Source organism: Symsagittifera roscoffensis, chromosome 4, assembly GCF_963678635.1.
Source record: "Symsagittifera roscoffensis chromosome 4, txSymRosc1.1, whole genome shotgun sequence".
NCBI lineage: Eukaryota > Metazoa > Xenacoelomorpha > Acoela > Convolutidae > Symsagittifera > Symsagittifera roscoffensis.
Window position 1 is genome coordinate 55164101 of NC_087065.1, and position 20350 is coordinate 55184450.

Consider the following 20350-nt stretch of genomic DNA (forward strand, 5'->3'; position numbering starts at 1 on the left):
GTAACCTGTATTTGGGCAGGATGCTCACTCGGTCCCTCAGTGACCGTCGGAGAGAGCAGCCGTAATTATAGTTTTTATGCTTCAATCTCAAATCACAGTTCAGTTATTGTCGGAGAAAATTCAAATTCGTTAACGTGTTCAGTTTTGAAACAATAGTATGTCTGCTATTAAAATGAACAGTTGTCTTTCACTGACATCCGAAAAAGTTTAATTATGTTCCAGGTAATAGCAAAAACCTGCTTTGTTTATCGTTCAAGAACTAGCGTTTGTTTTGTTTTTGTTCTAATGAATGCGTGGTAAATTTTGAATCTTTTTGCAGCAAAAATTATGTCCTAGAGTATTAGTATTCTTATTCTCTCGGTTTTTGTGAAATTAATTCGAGTGTTAGCATCCTAATTCTTGTTGGATTTGAACAGTTTCTCCGATACTTGATTCAAGGCGATATTAATTTGAATTGTTCGAAATCTGGCTAGTCTTTTTCAATCTTGCTTCGTCTGTCTTTGTCTACCAAGGCATGGGATTTAAGAGCGTGGTTGTTCGGTTCTAATTTTTATTCAAATTTTTAATTCAATCATTTATTATGATTTTTAAAGGATATTTTAAAAAATAAAATTGAATTCATAACTTTCTTGAGTTTTTATAGATTTTCTGCAAATTCTTTTCCTTGTAATAACTCTATGAATGTTTTTGATTCAATTTTTTTTTCTAAATTTGTTTCTGCATTTTTTCTAAGCTATACGGAAGTAATAAAAGCAGGTTTTGCTCAAATACTGCTGATGGGGTAGCAGTTAATTGGTTTGAAATTTTTTTTGTAGAGCTTAGTATATTTGAGATTTTTACCACGATTGTTGCATGATATTTTTTATTTTTGTCCCATTTTATCAGCGAGAATTTTTTTTGAATATTTGATTTTTGGTAAATGATTTTTCATAATAGTTCAGCAAAGTTTTCATTTGTCTCACATAAAAAGAAATGCATGGATTTTCTATTAATGAATCAAAATTTTGAGTTTTTGATTTTCAACGTTTCCAATTTATCAAACTGCATGTATCTGAAACCTTTTTTTTCTACTTTTTTCGGGTTAACAACTCGTTTAACAGAATCACTTGTACCTTGTTTCATAGTGAATTCAAATTTTAATGCGTCTCCAGCACTTAATCTGCAGGTGAAGAGTACGCCTGAGACTGCAAAATTTGTGGGTTCGAATCTGACCAGGAACTTTTTTTTTAAAACTGGACTGGAAAACATGTTCTCCAAACATGTCGGCCTATTGTTTGTCTGCTTTTGTTTTGTTGACTTAGTGTCCACAGCTTAGAATTGATTTATATACGTAAATATTAATGTAGTTATTTGTAAAGTTTTGAATTACTCCTGCAATTTGTAATTTAACTAGTCTTCACTTGGTATATTTTGCTGTTTTTGTTTTTTTTCGCTTAAACATTTAATCGACTAAAAAGATTTCGGCCTATATTTTATCGGCTCATGGACCTAATATGGAGTAGTTTCGAGGGAAGCATAAGTTTAAAACTTTTTTCAAGATCGAACAAAATGCTAAAATTTTTAGTAAACGTTTTTCATGACAACAATTATATTTTTGTTTCTACGAGAAATTATTCAACTTTTAGCGGTGCAGTTGCCGCTTGTTATTTTTTTTATTTACTTTTTTTGCTCGCCGTCGTTTGTGTTTCTGGACTTGTTTTCCACAAATATAACATGATTGCAGACAACATTTTGAATTTTGTAAGTTGTGGTTTTTTGAAGGTTTTTCAATTGTTTTGGATTTAGTGTGTGCTAGTTATAAATTCAAAATCAATCATGCATCCGTTGCATCTGGCTTTTAGGTAACACTCATGCTTGAGACAGCGAAGGCTTGCGGTTCAAATCCGGCCGGGGCCTGCAAACTTATAGTTTTGTATATTTTCGGACTATCGTCCGTCTGCTTATTTTTGACGGCTTTGTTACCAAACCCGATTTTCTGAAAATTCATCTTTCTTCTAAGTTGCTGTAACGCATGTGCTTGACTTCAAACCCCGGTATCTCGATTCCAGTCGGGACTTGTTTGTTTTGCAAACTGAAAATTTTCGGCTAATATAGATTTTGGTCTGTCTGCTTATTTTTGCCTGCTTAGTTCCCCCAGAAATTTTTTTTGAAAGTTCGACTTCTTTCTAGCATTCCGAAAGCTCCTTGTAAATTTTTTAAGGGTGCAGGTATTTTTGTTCCGGATCTTTTGGGCTTTTTTTGCGATTTTTATAAATTTTTATGACAAAAACGATTTTTGAAGGTTTGTTTTGATTTTTCTTTTGATTTTAATCACGGTCATTCGTTTTGTATCGCAAGTGGTGCGAAGCTGAGTTTTGCTTCTGTGTTTGATAACTCATTTGTTGTGTTTTTGATTTGTTATGTGATAACTATTCAAGAGTGTTTTTTTTAGCTGATGGAAAAAATGATGAGTCTTACACTAATGAAAAATCCCAAATAGAGAAACGAAGCAGATACACTGCGGCTTATGGACACCCGGCCACATTTTACGACAACTTCAGGCATTATTCGACCTATGAAGAGTTTCCTTCTGATGAAAAACAACTGTTTAATGAGAACGCGTGTCGCAGTTCTTCAGTTCAAGGCCCTGATGAGAATAGATCTACCCATCTTCCACGGTTGAATAAAGATACTGATAGTCAAGTTCTTGTCTATAGACAAGTGAGGTTCAAACAAACAATTGACAAGTTGGAGTCATTTTACAGCGATCCGCCTCCAGAAATTGACCCATTCGCTCATTTGTGCCTGCCTCCCAGGAGAAATAATTTAATGGTTACCAATTGAATTTGATGCATTTTAGAGACGTCTTCTCATATAGTTCGAAGCAAATTAATCTATCATTCATTTTCGTCGACTGTAACTTATATTGTCCAGAAGAAATTTCCCATTATGTAATTTAAAATTTTCATCTTGCAATTTTTGTGACGAGAACTTCTCAACTTCTCAGTATAAGAGATTACTTAGAAAGTTTGAAGGCCATTTAAATTGGTTATCACCTCTCCAGTTTACTACATCAGGCCATGCCACTAAGCATACCAGTCGCTTAATCGATAAGTGTCGGTTATTGAATTCAGCTCAGGTTAGGTTTGGTGATTAATCAGTCGGTTTCCTTATTCGGTTCGGTTCGGTTAACCGTCGATACATACTAACCGGGTGAAACAAGGAACAATTTCAATGGTCTTCGAAGTTTCTGGAGTGCTAGCCTCGGTAGCACATACTAAAATTGGAACGATATATAGATCAAATTATGCCTGCGTATTATACTGTTTTGTTAAGTTGAAAGTAATAAGCATGCGTTGTACTTAATCTCATCGTTGTTCTTTTAAATATTTTCTTATTCATAGGCGGTTGTTTTGTTCTTAATCAATCAGCAATCACCTGTTTCGACTTAATTCTCAGTGAACAGTTTCCGATCTCAATGGAGCATTCTGACCGGCAAGCATCATCTACGTCTAATGGTATGCTCATAATACAGCAAAACTTTCTGACGGACATAAACAATTAATCTAGCAAATTTCACGCATTGGTCAACTTCAGTTAATAATATGAACATATAACACTGGCAGGCGAAAACTGGGACGCATTTTCAAATGTAATTTCAATAAACAAGCAATCAATATAACTTTTTAAAATCCATTTTGCAGAAAGATTAAGGGTATTTATTTAACTTAATTTAACTTAAACTTTATATAACTTAAACTTTATATAACTAACTTTAGAATTTATTTCGGGTCTCGTCCGCAGTTATTGTGGATCTCGACAAAAGTGAATGTGAATTTAAGATGAAGTTATTGTTCCGACCGCAAAGTAATGGGAAGGATTTTCGTATTCGAGCATTTTAGTTTTAGAAACGTTCTCTACACAAAAGTAATGATACATTTTTTAGGGTTATTTAAAGATACAATTTTTGGGTTATTTTTTGCTTTGCTCTTTTTTTAATTTGAAAAGTTGAGCAAACTGGCATTGTTTGTATTTCGAGACGGTAAAAATTGTTGTTTTAAATGCTTGACAGTCGGAACTTATCGTTGTTTTCTTTAGACCAAAAACTGACAAACGGAGTCGCAAAGCTTAGCTTGACTGGCAGTTCAAAAAGCCATCAAAAGGGCAGTAGCCATCACCCGCCAACTAGAGTTCAGAGATCCCTGGAATTGGATCCAGAAACGGGGGATTTCGTGTTACCTCACGGAGAAAGATATGGCAATCTGGAAAAACTAACTGACACTTACCGTGATATTCTTACAGGTATGTGCAAATGTAAAAATTCTACCATCTGTTAATTGATGTCCGGCAATTTTGACGAAGCCACAGAAAAAATTTTCATGCCAAGACTTAATACTTCTATCAGTTGGGTTTATCTTCGTTATTTTCTCATGCGGAAAGAAAAATCTAAACAGATATGAAACGACGACTGAAATTGTTAAAAACTAATGAAAGACCAATGTGACATGATCAGATTTTGTCAAGGTATCTATGAGCATTAAGCTTTCAGTTCAAAAAATATTTGGTGGATGGTAGAGTTGGCTGAAAAATTAGCAAAAATTTATTTGCATTGCAAAGTTTTTTTTCTCCGTGAAATTAAATGACTTGGCTTGACGTAACCGTTGAAATTTGTGGTCGATGGTTTAATTTGAATTTACGTATCCAAATAAAAGGAAATAAATTATATGAAAGATATCGAAACTGCTCTGCAAACATGCATATATAATCAAAACGCTGAGCAGATCTAAAACTTTAAATTTTGCGGTTTTTTGGATTTTTATGGTCGTGATGATTTTTTTTCTTTTTTAATGAAAAGTTTTCTGATCCAGTATTCTCAAATTGACTTATTTTTATCAAAGAAGTTCAATCTTAAATGGTTCTAGAAACTCCTGTTTTAAGGCCATCTGTTTTTCTGTTCGAAATTCGAAAATTCAGATTGTTTAAAAAAGTTTTTTTCCTGTTTAATTGCGTAAATTGACTCCTTTTCAACTGCCTGTCTCTTCAGCGCTAGTATCTTCTTACTTCACCGGACGCTCGACGACTTTCGAAAATTGCGGTCGGTTTTTTTATCTATTTTTTTCTGGGATTATTTTAATTTCCCAAAAATTACCCAGTCAAATCTGATATTACCGGTTTTTTTGGGATCTCCTCTGCATGAGCTGCTATGCCTTAATTTTTGTAGAAAAAGAGTCATGGCTATTGAAAATTGTCCACATTTTGAAGTTTTGGCCGTTTTTTGGTATTAAGATATTAAGAGTTTAATCGAGAGAACTGTTTTGTGAATCATTGTTGCACAACTGCTATCATTCCAAATTTCTGATGAGAAAAAGTTATCGCCTTAGAAAATGTACATTTTTTGAAATTTAGACATTTTTTTACAGATTTCTGGCGAAAGTTACCATGCCAAATTTGTGACGAAGAGTTCAATCGATAGAACATGTGATGATCATTTTCTCTGCATAGCGGTTACGTCCATTTTTTATAGACCAGCATTGTTAAATTAAAAAAAGGTTCATATTTTGAAATGTTGACCTATTTTTGGAAATATTAGCAATCTATTTGGTAGGATTGGGCGAGAACCCAGATCGTGAGGGGCTGCTGGACACTCCGAAGAGGGCGGCAAAAGCATTGCTATACTTCACGAAGGGATACGAGGAGGATGCAGCTGACATCATGCGAAGTGCTCTCTTCAACGAGGACCACGACGACATGGTCATTGTCAAGGACATCAACATATTCTCCCTCTGTGAACATCACCTCGTCCCCTTCTTCGGAACATGCTCTATAGGTAAGTCATCTACAACAAAATCAAATGTAAGTGCTCCAAAACCCTTACATTTGACCTCAACTTTGTGGTGTATAAAACGTGGATAAAGTACTGTTAAATTTAACTTGTTAACCGATGTTTACTGAGGTTTATCGTAGCTGATAGCTTGTTACTGGTTTGCATACGAGAGTACATAACACTTAAGAAATCATTGATACAATTCTAGCTTCACCGATGGCCTTGACCACGCTTACATAATAATAATCTAATTATATAACATTAATAAATACGCTTACTGCAGTTGCAGTGACCGTTTATGTGTCACTCAAGGTTAGCTACTGCTAACGCAGTGCCACAAACTTAATGGATTTGAAAATTTCTTTCAAAACTGGCGGTTGTATCTCATACCACCCTAAAAGTTCTACGTGCATAAAATCATTACATTAGGTTCGCAGGCAGGGGTTAAAATGGGGATGTGTCAATTTGAAATAACACGTACATAAATTTGAATGGATCCTTTTGGTTTTCTTTAAAAGTTATTCTCCAATTTGCTCTCATAATTTTTGCTTGTTCGAACTTGCTCATATTTTTCATTATATCCCAATGCGATATCAGACATATATACAATTTTTCATGTGAAGGCATTACTTCAGACAGTCAAATTTTACCGCTTCTTATTGACAAACTGTTAAGTTACAATTCATTAGTTACTGCATTTTCGTAAGTTTTGCTTGTTCGAACTTGCTCATATTATTCTTTATATCTTAATTCGATACCAACCATATATACAATTTTTCATGTGAGGGCATTAGTTTAGATAATCAAATTTTAGCTCTTCTTTTTGATAAAAAAAACTGTCAAGTTCCAATTCATTAGTTGCTGCATGTTCGATGTCATCGAAATAATCAAATATCGATTGGTTTCTTGAGGGGGATTCATTATTAAACAAGACTGCTCGTACCAAGGCGAAGCCTTGAGTGTTCCGACTATCTTTTTAGGTTTATGGAGCAGTAATAACATAAAAAAATTAAATGTAAAAAATAAAAAAAAATTCTTCTAAAAATGGAAGTTTTTATGAAAATTATTCTCTCACACTCCATATAAAGTACAAAAAGATAGATTTGGCTCCTTGTAGCAAATCAATTATGGCAAATAAGCTTCTGTCAACCACCAACTTGGAACGATTTCTGATACGGATTAAATCTCCGCTTACGCGTTAATAGCGCGAAATATATCGCGCGTTTATTGTCCCAAATTGGCCAACATGGCAATCTTTAAACCCCAATAAGTTTACGAAAAATGATCACAGGTAAAATGTCTTATCAAATTTAAGCTCAGGACAACAATACCTTTTGTATGATAAAAAAAAGTTAGTCAGAAATGGCTAGTTAAAAAGTCGAAATTTGTCTGAAGAAAACCCCACCCGAGCACGAAACCCCGCCCCGTATCGAAAGTCGGACAATAAAGATGGGTAATTTTTATCTTAAGTTATACGTTTAATTCAACAGCATAATGAACTGTAAATCGATTCAAAACAGTCCCAAGTGGAAAATGTTCCAACTTTCGAGGAAAGGACAGAATATTTATTCTTGGGATGATTTGTTTAATTAGTTAAACATCGACTTTTTAACTGACAATTTACCTTCTGAAAGACTTTTTGTCTGGAGCTCAAATGTAAAAAAAAATTACCTTATCGTTTTTCGTTAAGCTTTAAAACGGGAATCGACTCAGTGGTCTTTGATTGGTTAAAAAATTAATTTGAAGTGTTTTTTTTATCGGACTTCTTGTTCGTTTTCATTTTTTTGACTGTTTTGTATTGGTCTGTTTTGTATGGGACTGCTTTGTGTATGTATTTCTTACCTGCATTTTATAAGCAAAAGATCATACTTTCACAAAACAAAAGACCATGTTTTCACTTGCAATTAGCAAGTGGAATCAAATCGGGCGCCAGATTTTAAAAAAAATAATGAACTAAAACACATGTTACTGGCGCTGATCACTTCTTTCTGAAGATCATTTTTTCTGTCATTATCTTGAACGTTTTTAAATACCAGCTAAAAAAGTCAAGTTTTAGTACTATGAAAAAAATTTGCAGTAAGTTTTGCAGTTTGATTGAAAATTAAAAACGAATTGTTTTTGTTTGTTAAAAAAATGGTTTTTATGTGGCGGCAAACTTGTGAAAAAGAAGATGAATTCTCTTTGTTTTTGCTTGGAGTGTTGGCGAAGGGGTGAGGTGTGAATATTTTTGTTTGTTTCTAAAGAAATCATTTTAGTCGTTGCGGACTTATATGATGGATCAGTAGCAACAAGAAGGTCAGGTCCTTCTTTATGACACAATTTGTAATTTCACTCCATTTTGAGTTGGGTTTAGGGTCCTAGCCCGGGCACTTTTTGGCTACGGGGTCCAAAGAAAGTGCATGAGCAGGGAAATTTATGAAGCCAAAAAGTGCCCGAAAAAGAAACAAGGTGTTATGTCATTATCTCAAAAGTGACACCAAAAAGTTTCATACAACTTGCCACTTTTTGGAACTTAAGGTTAACCCCAAAAATGACAAGGGTCTACTTTTTTGGAAAATAGCTGAAATTTGCCTGAAAACCCTTACTAAAATCCCGAAAATACCAAAAACCGCTAAAAAGGTTCTTACTTCATTGTGTAAACACAAAAAAAAATAGAATTTACCGAGAATTTTCAACAAGAAATTGACTAAAAGTTTAGTAATTGCGGACTTGTATGATGGATCAGTAGCAACAAGAAGGTCAGGTCCTTCTTTATGACACCATTTGTAATTTCACTCCACTTTGAGTTGGGTTTAGGGTCCTAGCCCTGTCACTTTTTGGCTACGGGGTCTGAAGAAAGTGCATCAATGGATGACATCTCCCCCTCCCCCACGGTTAGTCCTGCACTGAGCAGGCCGGGGGCTAATAAAAAAAAAAAAAAAAAAAAAAAAGAGTGCATGAGCAGGGAAATTTATGAAGCCAAAAAGTGACCGAAAAAGAAACCAGGTATTATGTCATTATCTCAAAAAGTGACACCAAAAAGTTTCATACCCCTTGTCACTTTTTGGAACTTAAGGTTAACACCAAAAGTGACAAGGGTCTACTTTTTTGGAAAATAGCTGAAATTTGTCTGAAAACACTTACTAAAATCCCGAAAAAACCAAAAACCACTAAAAAGGTTCTTACTTCAGTGAGTAAACACAAAAAAAAATAGAATTTACCGAGAGTTTTCAACAAGGAAATTGACTAAAAGTTAGAAAATAAAAGGAAAACAACTCAAAAACTGCCCAACCCCAAAAAAAGACCCCTGGCCCCAAAAATAACAAAATAACCAAAAAATCGATAATTAAATGAATTAAAACATAATGTTACGAGTTTAACCTTTCTCAAGATGGGAATTGACTAAAAGTTATAGTGAAAAACAAGAAATTGAGTATTTGACGCCCAACCCTAAAATTGGGGTGTAGAAAAAAGCCTGTTTTCTCAACTTTTTTTTTCGGAAATAAGCTGAAACTCGTCTGAAAACACATAGTAAGTTCAAAAAACACCAAAATTTGTCAAAATTACTTACATCCTTGAATAAACATAAAAACTACGGTTAATATCAATATCAACGATCAAAGTGACTAAAAATAAAAAAAGAGGGAAAATGAGCCCAACCCAAAAAAGCACCCCTAGCCACAAAGTCATCCAAAAAACAAAAAATTCGATAAGAAACCGAACTAAAACATAATGTTACGGTTAAACCTTCTTTCAAGAGGTGAACCGACTAAAAGTTTCAGTGAAAAACAAAAAAATGATATTTGAACCCCCAAACCTGAAATTGAAAAGAAAAAGACTGCTACCAAATTGTCACCACCACCAACAAAACAAAACAACCCCAAAATCAACCATAGCATCTCAAAACAACTGTGAGAGATACACCTAAGAGAATTTCACTTACTAGCAATGAAAGTTTTTTCAGCAGGGGTTTAATTTGTAAAGCGAAAAATTTAATTTTAAAAATTGATTTTTCAAACGTTTGAGAAATGTTTTCAAACTTCACATCACTTGATTGAGCCACGAACGGTTTTCAGCTGAAAAGTTGTCTAAAAGATTTCCAACTTTTATCAGGCACAAATTGTGTTTAGATTAAGTGGTTTAATAACCAGATCGATGCTGTCAGTGAAGTTTCATCTCCTTGATCAACATATTCGAAACTATCAGTGTTCTTTAGAAAAATAAAACTGGTAAGACCCAAATTTTTTAATCGAAGAATTTACATTCAGGGTTTGTTTTAGGCACTATAGAGAGTACATACACAATTTCATCAATTTGTTTCCAATGGTTGATGAGAAAAACAACCTTGATGCAAAAAAGCCATTAAACCAAAAACAATCCTCCGGCTCATTTTTGTATTTCTCACTTATAACAATCACATAATAGCAAAAATGCGTCGTTGAAAACCTCTTTGAAATTAGAAATCAGTGATCATCAGAACAACTTAGAGAAATGCATGTTTTCAGCATACCAAGTCCAAATTTCTAGCCAAAATTGATTTGACGAAATAATTTTTTTCTAAATGTAATCTCTCTTGACTTAGCCACTAACAGTTCTCCGGCCAAAAGACTTTGTGAGAGTTTTACAAAAAGGTATCAGACACATTAAATGTTCATTTATTGTGGTTTCATCGCTAGAAAAATGCTGTCAGAGAAGTTTCTTCTCATTGAACGATGTGTTCGAGAGTGTTAGTATTCACTCCAAAATTGAAGATCGTGAAATGAGCCAAAAAAAAGTTTGCACATTTTTAACCATTGAAGTTGTTTTATACAGTCTACGAGGAGTTCACACGCACAATTTTAGCTTCATAAGCCTAATGGATGATGAAAAATTCAAAATGGAGTAAAAAAATTCCTAACCTCGAAACAAAAAAAGTCAGCGCAACTACGATTTACCCATTTTTTAAAAGTTGCATTTCGATGAATCAGGAGTCGTTCGAAAGTACTTTATATTGATTAAACGTGGAAAATAACATGTAGTTTAAATGTCAAGCAGCTAACCAAAGGCTATACCCTCGTCAAAATTATTTTTTTTTGAAAATTTTCAATTTTCTTGTCAAGCTTCATCATAATTGCTTTAGCCACATTTAGTTTCCAGCCAAAGATGTTTCTGAGACTTTTCTAAAGTGCATTAGATTTATATGGGGATCGCTTTTAATATTTTAATAGGGTTGATTGTCAGAATAAATCTGTCAGTGAAGTTCACGCGGAAATTGAAGTTCACGCCAAGATTGTAAAAGGACTGAAAAATTTTTTAATTTTTTTTTACTCCTTGATGTTGTTTTATACAGTCTATGAGGAGTTCACATACACAATTTTAGCTTCATAATTCCAATAAATGATGAAAAAATCAAAATTGAATTAAAAAGCTCCAAAATTGAAAAAAAAAAGGGCTCATCTTCAATTTACTATTTTTAGAAGTTGCAATTTGATGAACAAGGAATCTTTGGAAAACTAATTTTATTAGTTAGACGTAGAAAATTAAAGAAAAAAATCCAGTTAAAACGATTTTTTACCTAATCAAAGGCTATATTTTTGCCAAATTTTTTTTTTTTTTTGAAAAATTTCAATTTTTTTTGACGAACTTCATCATACTTGCTTTAGCCACCCATAGTTTAAAGATAAAAGTTTATCTGGGACTTTTCTAATGTGTATTAGACACCTATGGGGATCGTTTTTTTATAGGTTTGATGATCAGAATAAATCTGTCAGTGAACTTTAATTTCTTTGAACGAAATGTTTGAGGGTATCAGCCAAAATTGAAGATTGTAAAGGACTGTTTGTAAAGGACAAAGATTGTAAAGATTGTAAAATTTCTTTTTATTCATTGATTATGTTTTATACAGTCCGGTAGGAGTTCACATACACATTTTTAGCTTCAAAATTCCAATAGATGATGAAAAAATCAAAATTGAATTAAAAAGCTCCAAAATTGAAAAGAAAATGGGCTCATCTTCAATTTACTATTTTTAAAAGTTGCATTCTGATGAACAAGGAATCTTCGGAAAACTAATTTTATTAGTTAGACGTGGAAAGTAAAAAAACATGCAGTTAAAACGTTTTTTAGCTAATCAAAGGCTATATCGCCAAAGTTCGTTTTTTTTTCGAAAAATTTCAATTTTCTTGTCAAACTTCATCATACTTGCTTTTAGCCAGCCATATTTTAAAGCTTAAAGTTTATCTGAGACTTTTCTAAATGTTTTTGACACCTATGGGGGTCGTTTTTATAGGTATGATGATCAGAATGAATCCGTCAGTGAAGTTTCATCTCATTGAACGGATGTTGGATTGTATCAGTTTTCACTACAAAATTGAAGCTCGTAAAATGAACCAAAAAATTTTTTTCATTGTTTCTTCAATAAGGTAGAATATACAACTCATGGAGAGTTCACATGAATATTTTCATCATTATATGTCAAATGGGTGATGAGAAAATCAAAAGTGAGCCGAAATGACCCCAGACCCAAAAATTTCACTTTGGCTCAATTTTGAATTTCTCAAGTTCTAGAAATCGCATTATAGCAAATAAGTGCTCGCTAGAAAGCTCTCTTTCCAATGAGTAGACGTGAGGCGTGTAAGATTAAAAAAACTCATCGTTGAAAACAATCTTAGCCTAAATACTAAACCTAAGTTTCATTTTCCCTGCCAATAAATTGACATCTCTAGGGCTAAAAACTAAAATTGTGAAAAGTAGGGCCTAGAGGTCTTTTTTATTTAGTAACTTATCTGTGAATTCTTTCGAAGCTGAATCACTTCGATCAAAGTCGGGTTGTCAGAGTAACCACACTTTATTGCAGATTTTTCATTTAGGGTTGGAAAGTTAGCCCTGAAATTTTTTTTTATAGTCCTGTCGCTTAATTGGGCTCGAGAAACCACCGGAACCACTGAGTTTTCAAAAACTGGCCTAGCAGAAAACTTACGATAGACTTAATTAGCCCTAAAGTTTTAAATACTTCTCAACTCAACAACTGATACTAATTCAGAAAGTACATGATCAGGGCTTTCGAAAAACATAAATAATGCCCAAAAACACCCTTTTTGATCCTTCTTTCCGCAAACCATAAAACGACTAAAAACTGACAGTTGCCTTGTCCCTAACTTTTATAGACAGTTTTTTTTTTTCAGTTTTTTTGTCCAATAGGGTATCTTAAAATGTGTCCTATTGCCAACAATCGAATCCCAAGTCTCTCAGACACCGGGAACCCTTTTGAGCTGATGCCTAAAAACCAGGGTCGGCACTTACCAGAAAGTGACACGGCTAAGTTTCTATCATGCATTCGTGTGCTTCTCGTTTTAGAGCTAGAGGTCTAGCCTTTTTCTTTGTCTTGCGTGTTTATTTCGCTCAGCTATTTGCTCGTCATTAGTATCACGAAATATCAATGCTTCCAGGCCATCTTTTGTTTATAGAAGATTTGATCCTCTGAAAGTATTTTTTTAATTAAATCGCCTTCTGGCGGACGGCATTTTAAACGTCAATTTTTTGTTTGACCATCAATGAATTGAGAAAGAAAAGTACTTATAAGTTGGGTCCAGGTAGTTGTATCAATGATTGTAGATCATGAAATCTTTCGAGAGCAGTTTTTATTCTTAATGATGTGATTAGGGATCTTTGTCTTTTGTCATAGCTAGTTTTAGGGTCTCAATTGGTGGGTTTTTGCCCTAGTTAAAAAATATTCTGACTGAACTCGAAATAATAAATTTAAAACGTTTATAACCAAATCATTTTTTAGAAACTTTGTAAAATTATAATTCTCTTTTTTGAGAGAAATGTTACTTGTTGGTCCGACTTTCGATACGAAAGTAACAGAATATTTGTGCTCGGGGTGGGTTTTTTTTCTTCAGACAAATTTCGACTTTTTAACTAGCCATTTTTGACGGATTTTTTTTCTTCATCATTCGAAAGGTATTGTTGTCCTGAGCTCAAATTTGAGAACATATTTCACCTGTGATCATTTTTCGTGAAGTTACGGGGGTTTAAAGATTGCCGTTTTGGCCAATTTGGGACAATTAACGCGCGATATATTTCGCGCTGTTAACGCGTAAGCGGAGAGTTAATCCGTCTTAGAAATCGTTCCAAATTGGTTAAAAGAAGCTACTGTGCCATAATTGGTTTGTTACAAGGAGCGAAATCTATCCTTTTGTACTTTGTATGGCGTGTGGGGGGAATGATTTTCATGAAAAAATTTCAATTCTTAGAAAAAAAAAATGATTTTGTTTTATTTCATTGAATTTTCTAATGTTTTTACTGCTTCATAAACTTTAAAAGGCAGTCGGAACATTCAGGGCTTCGCCCTGATACGAGCAGTCTTGTTGGATTTAAAAGTTTCTTCCAAAACTGGCGGTTGTATCTCATACCACCCAAAAAGTTCTACGTGCATAAAATCATTACATTAAGTTCGCAGGCAAGGGTTAAAATGGGGATGTGTCAATATGAAATTACACGTACATAAATTTGAATGGATCCTTTTGGTTTTCTTTAAAAGTTATTCTCTAATTTTCTCTCATAATTTTTTGCTTGTTCGAACTTGCTCATATTTTTCATTACATCTTTATTGTCCGACTTTCGATACGGGGTGGGGTTTCGTGCTCGGGTGGGATTTTTTCTTCAGACAAATTTCGACTTTTTAACCAGCCATTTTTGACGGAATTTTTTAATATCATTCAAAAAGTATTGTTGTCCCGAGCTTAAATTTGAAAAGATATTACACCTGTGATCTTTTTTCGTAAAGTTATTGGGGTTTAAAGATTGCCATTGGTCAATTTGGGACAATTAACGCGTAAGCGAGATTTAATCCGTCTTAGAAATCGTTCCAAATTGGTTGAAAGAAGCTTATTTGCCATAATTGATTTGTTACAATGAGGGAAATTTTTTTTTTTGTACTTTATTTGGCGTGTGGGGGGATAATTTCATAAAAAAAGTTTCTAATTTACGATTTTTTTTTCATTTTATCTTATTGCATTTAATTTTTTTATGTTACTACTGCTCCATAAACCTTAAAAGGCAGTCGGAACATTCAGGGCTTCGCCCTGATACGAGCAGTTTTGTTTGTTTTTATTTCTCTACTTCGAGGTTGTCAGTTGATATTTGTGTATTTTGGTAGAGTTTTTGCATTCTCTGTTTTAGGGACGTATGCTATTTTAGTTTGAGGCAATTTTTAGACAAGTGTTTTGCCTAACTGGTCGCACCAATTTATTCAACTAGCAAAAACGTAACTGTCAAAGCCAAACAAGATGTTTTTTAAAAAAAATTTATTTCAAATAGCAAAACAACAACTGAAGCATGAAACCAAGATAGCACCGGGAGTGAAAGAGTGCACCATATGGGAAATCTATCAGATAAAAAGGCCGGATGTTTGTTTTTTTCTACTCTCTGACTATGATCGTGAACTAAAGTTCCGCAAGTAGTTCCGCAAGAAGTTTGCATGTAGACTCGAGAAAGGGGGAAATTGAGAGTGTGTTTTAGTTAGTGTAGTGATATGCCTCAAAGTTCATCTTGGGTCAAAGTGAAAGCTGAGTTTGTTTGGTTTATATTGTCGATGTGCCATCAGACTCAATTTGAGAGTTGAATAGAAATGAATGAAAACTACTGATACTAATTTTTAAGAGTATTTGAAAAGATTTCCTCTCCCTATTTTGTTTTACAATATGTTGTAGCCACCATAGTATTAGCATCTGGCGAAACATCGTAACGCGGTGATATATTAAAATTATTCTGCTTTTTCAGCATGTTGGGAATGATAAGCATGTTTTGCTTTTCTGTTTGAATAACCATATTGTTTCGAAACCGTAATTAGTAGACCGTTTCGTTCGGATTGATGACTTTTTTCGGGTTAACAACTAATTTAACAAAATCATTTGTATTACTTGCTCAATCAGCTGACATGCTCGATTCCATGAAAATTCAAATTTAACTGTGTGGGTACTAGTTACTACAAGGTAGTTTCAGGGAGGACTTGAAGTTTTTAAAAATTCTTTTCTTACAAAATTAATTTTTTTTGGCTAAATTAGTGTCTGCTCAAAGATTCGTAAATTTTATCCAGTTGATAATTTGAAATTGAAATGTCTTGCTTGGCATGTTTGTCAAGAGTTTTGGTTTGAAGTTTTATGAAAATGTGTGGGATTGGTTTTTATTTTACTTTTTTGAGCTTTGCAAAATTTTCTCACTTTTTGCAAAAAATTTAGTTTTTTTTTCTTAAACTTTGTACCCGTGATTTTCAAAGAGGATACCCATAGAGAAATCGTTTACACCCTTGTGTGCCTGCAGACTCACCTGGTCTCTTTTTGCATTACAGCCTTCGAAAAAATCGGGGGGAATATTTAACCGTTACCTTTGATTTTTTTTCCTATTTCTCAAAAACCAACCTAACAAATCTGAGATTTTTATTTCACTGAATAGTGAGAATTTGAAAAGCGCCAATCCAGAAGCGGCTACGTCCAAAATTTTTTAACATGAAATTATGGCTCTCGGAATAATGAAGTTTTTGATTTTGTTGACTGTCTATTGAATCTTTTTGATTTTTTTGAAAACTAACTCACTAACCGAGGTTTTGGGTTCAATGGAAAGCTCTCCTGCATTAGCGGCCACTCACAATTTTTTAGATCAAAAGTTATCGTCCGCTGAAAAGTCGATTTTTTGATTTTTGAGCGTTTTTTTTCTCTCAATTTTATGAATTTTACCGTTATGAGATTTCGGTTTCAATATAAAGAACAAAAATTATGGCCGTCGGAAAAAATCAAAATTTTGATTTTTTGACCGTTTTTTGAATCTATTAGACTTTTCTCGAGAACAGCCCTGAAAAATTTTTTTTGTTCAATGCAACTTCAAGTTGGATGAATCTCTTCCGCATAAACGGCTAGGCCCAATTTTTTATAAGCTAAAAGCTATGGTTCTCAGAAATGTCATCTGATAAGCTGTCCGTTTTTTGTTTTTTTTTCTCGATAACTATCCTGCCAAACCTGATATAGGTTTAACCGACACCACAGATTGTTGAAAGCTTACCTTTACCTTTTTAATTTAATAAGCCCAGTTTCTTTTAGAAAAAAGTTATGGCCTTCAAACAAGTGAAAGTTATGAAATTTTGACAGTTTTTTTTATGTTTTTTTTTTTACTTTACTCGAAAATTACCTTGCCAATTCTCAGGTTTAGTGTTTATTCGAGAAACCTGATTCTGGGAATTTTCTCTATTTTACCGGTCACTACCTGTTTTTAGCAGAAAATTTTTGCAGATTCCGGAAAGTCAAGTTTTTGATTTTTGACCGTTTTTAGAAGCTTTTTGAAGTTTTTAAACTACCCTATCAATTCTGAGATGATAAGTTTAATCGAAATAAGCGGCTGCGCGAATTTTTCCTACAGAAGCGGCTGCTTCTGATTTTTTATAAGAGAAATGTTATATTTTTGGGAAAGTTCCAAAATCTAAGGAATTTTCACTCTTTTTTCTTATTTTAGGAGACAAACAACTAAGGTTTTAGGCAAAGTCCAATTTTTGAAATCACGCATTTCGCCCTGCACCGGTAGAACGATTTAAAAACATATCATACACGTACCTCGAGTTCTAGCTGGGCTCTAGATTTCCGTCATCGATACATAATGAAGTTTGGTTCTCCTTATTTTTTTTCATTACTTTTTTTCGATTTGTTTTTTTCTATGATTGTGTTGTATCGCAAAAGGTGCTAATCTCCGCTTCGCCTCTGTGTATTACACATTGTTTTGTGGCTACATCTTTTATAGCTGATGGCAGATGAAAATCAACTTGAAACAGTTAAAAAAACTGTTTCATTTTAATTTGTTTTTGTTCGAGAATTTTTGCGTGAAATCTTTGTTTTTATATTTTATCATATACTCTAGCTGTATTTGTGTCGCGGTGGCAATGGAATAATAGCAACAGGTTGTATTTGGTGAGGAAAAAAACTATCATCGAAGACGAGATTTTTTTTTCAATAATGTGCTAAATATGTTTGAAGCTTTTATCTAATCAGCTGCCTCTTATTGCGAATTTTTGAATGCTTCGATCTTAACTGGACTGTTTTATTTTTCAAGGTTGGAAAGTACTAGACGGAAAAACAAAATAATTGTTTTCGTGTTGTGTTTTGCGGCTAAAAATCTCTCTGCGAAAATGTTTTTCTGTTAGAATCTTCATTTTCAGCTTAATGTATCTGTCAGTAGTTAAGCATGTACTGACAAAGGTTTGCAAAGAGTGCCTTCAACTCGGCTTAAATGATTTAAGAGTAATGAACGTAGTGAAGACTTTTATATAGGTCTTGTTGGTTTTTTTTTCGGGAAAAAGTCTTAAAATATTATAATGCACTTTTGGAGCTCAATTGAATTTCATCTGCCGAAAGTGTCGTAAATAGCACTCTCCAAATGCGAACATGGAAATGTCGCGAAAAAATGTGAACGATTTCTATTTTCGAAAGTGGAATTTATTTTTAAGATTTCCCAGCGGAATAAAAACTTTACCTATTGATCCAGTTTTCTCAAGTTGGGTTAGTGTTATCAAAAAAGCGCCAGTCAGAAATCGTTCTACAAATTCAAAGAACTTAAAGGGCATCTGTTTTTTCTTTGAAATTCGAAAGTTGAGATAGTTTCAGCAAAGTCAGTGGTTTTTTTTATGTTTACCTACGTTCATTACTCTTTTCCAATCTTCGATTGGCTATGTTCAACTTCTTTTCTTTGAAATCAATTACTTTTCAAGTATTCAAAATAGTTTTTGGCTTTGTTGAACAACATATTAATTTTCGGCACTGTTGTGCTGCCCCAAATGATACTGCATATTTTTGAGATGGTATTCGTCTGGTGACTATTGGTTTCTTAGGTTAGGATGTTTCTTTACTGATATCAAATAAATAATAGGTTATGAGTTAGAGCGGTGGTCGGTACTTTTAATTGTCAAAATTGCAACTGTTTTCAAAAAATGCCTCTTTTTGAGCTCATAAGACTCATTAGTCTGTGTTCCAGATCTCCGAGCTCGTTAATTGTGTTATTTTTGTTCCAGGTTATCTTCCTAACAAGAAAGTGGTTGGCATTAGCAAGCTAGCGCGGGTAGTAGAGACCTACAGCAGGCGTCTTCAGGTACAGGAGAGACTGACCAAGCAAATAGCCCATGCAGTCACTGAGGCACTTGAACCGGCGGGGGTGGGGGTCATCATTAAGTGCAGTCACATGTGCATGGTGATGAGGGGGGTGGAGAAACCAGGCAGCTCTACAGTCACAAGTGTCATGCTGGGCGAATTCAGAGACAACCAAAAAACGAGGGAGGAGTTTTTAGCCCTCATAAAAAACTAGTCTGGGAGCTGCTGACGAATAGTTCCTGCTTTTATTTGACAGGACTGGCCAAATAACAAAATGCTTCTGATATTTTTTCCAAACGTAATTCATGGCGTGTTAATTATCGAAAATATCCATTATCAATTATGTATGAATATGAATTTGATATAATTCTTTTGATTCAGTCTATGAAACTGAAGTTGATATTTTAGAAAAATCACAAAGCACTAGCTCCGGGAAAGTTTGTCGTATATTGAAATGCGGTCTTTGAAAGAAACCATTAATCAATATCGTACATAGCAATGCTTAAAGTTTTTTTGATTTTCCAATTTCTGAAGGGATTCATCCATCTAAAATTACTGAACGGGTTTTCCACTTGACGCATGTTTAAGAAGTCCCTACCTTGACCTGTTAAAAAGCCAATATATTGCTAAATTTAAATGTATACTGAATTCGACGTTTTTACACTAGCCAGCTTGAGAGCGTAGTGTAAGAGTATGAGCCTTATTTTTTTCTCAACGTAACTCGCAAATGAAAGTGTTCATGAAAAGTTTTAATTTATTTGGTTGCTCTTCTGCTATAATCACAATCTGTTGCGATGGAAATTTCATAGCATTTGTTCTCTGCTTCATTTGTGGCTAGTGTTTGTTGATTATCAAGCGTCCTTGACTGTGTTGTTAGTGCGTGAGATTCTTAATCTGAAGGTCGCAGATCGAATCACATTCTTAGCCAAATTTGTACTAATTCGAGGCTTTTTTCCACCTTTTTATTGCCTTTTTTAGAGCTTCTTTGTGATCTTGCTAGTTTTTGCGAAGCGCAGCTCCGCATCTGTAAAATCTGTTGGAGCGCGAATGCTTTAACTCCACATTTTTCTAACTTGACAACGCAAACTTTCATGTTTTTTGTTTCATTGGTTGAGGAGGTGCTGTCAGGGTTTCCCCGTAGAGTTACGATTTTTGCATCCAACTTTGAGTACCCAAATATTTTCAGATTACGAGATATGACAACTTTTTTTGACTACTGAAAAAAAATTTCAGAAACTTAGATTTGAAAACCTCCAAAAATTTGAACGTCTTTACCTTATAGTGGGGGTTGGCAGTGTACTTTTAGGGGTAGCAAACTTCACCTCTAACGGTGATTGTTCACTTGTTTAGGAAACATGACATTTTTTCTGATTTTATTTTCAAAAACTTCCGAAAAAAATCATAACGTTTGAAATTACCACTCCTATATTTGGGTGCTGTTTCAAAAATCGTGCCTCTAGTT

General features: G+C 34.0%; 1 protein-coding gene across 1 annotated transcript; it reads left to right on the forward strand.

Moving 5' to 3' along the window:
* Positions 1-3165: 3165 nt before the first annotated feature.
* Positions 3166-19259, forward strand: LOC134844439 (GTP cyclohydrolase 1-like). The gene is made up of 4 exons (XM_063861116.1): positions 3166-3497; positions 4078-4281; positions 5585-5806; positions 18813-19259. Exons 1-4 carry the CDS (start codon positions 3458-3460, stop codon positions 19100-19102), a joined length of 756 nt encoding a protein of 251 aa, XP_063717186.1. The 5' UTR covers positions 3166-3457; the 3' UTR covers positions 19103-19259.
* The last annotated feature ends 1091 nt before the right edge of the window (positions 19260-20350 follow it).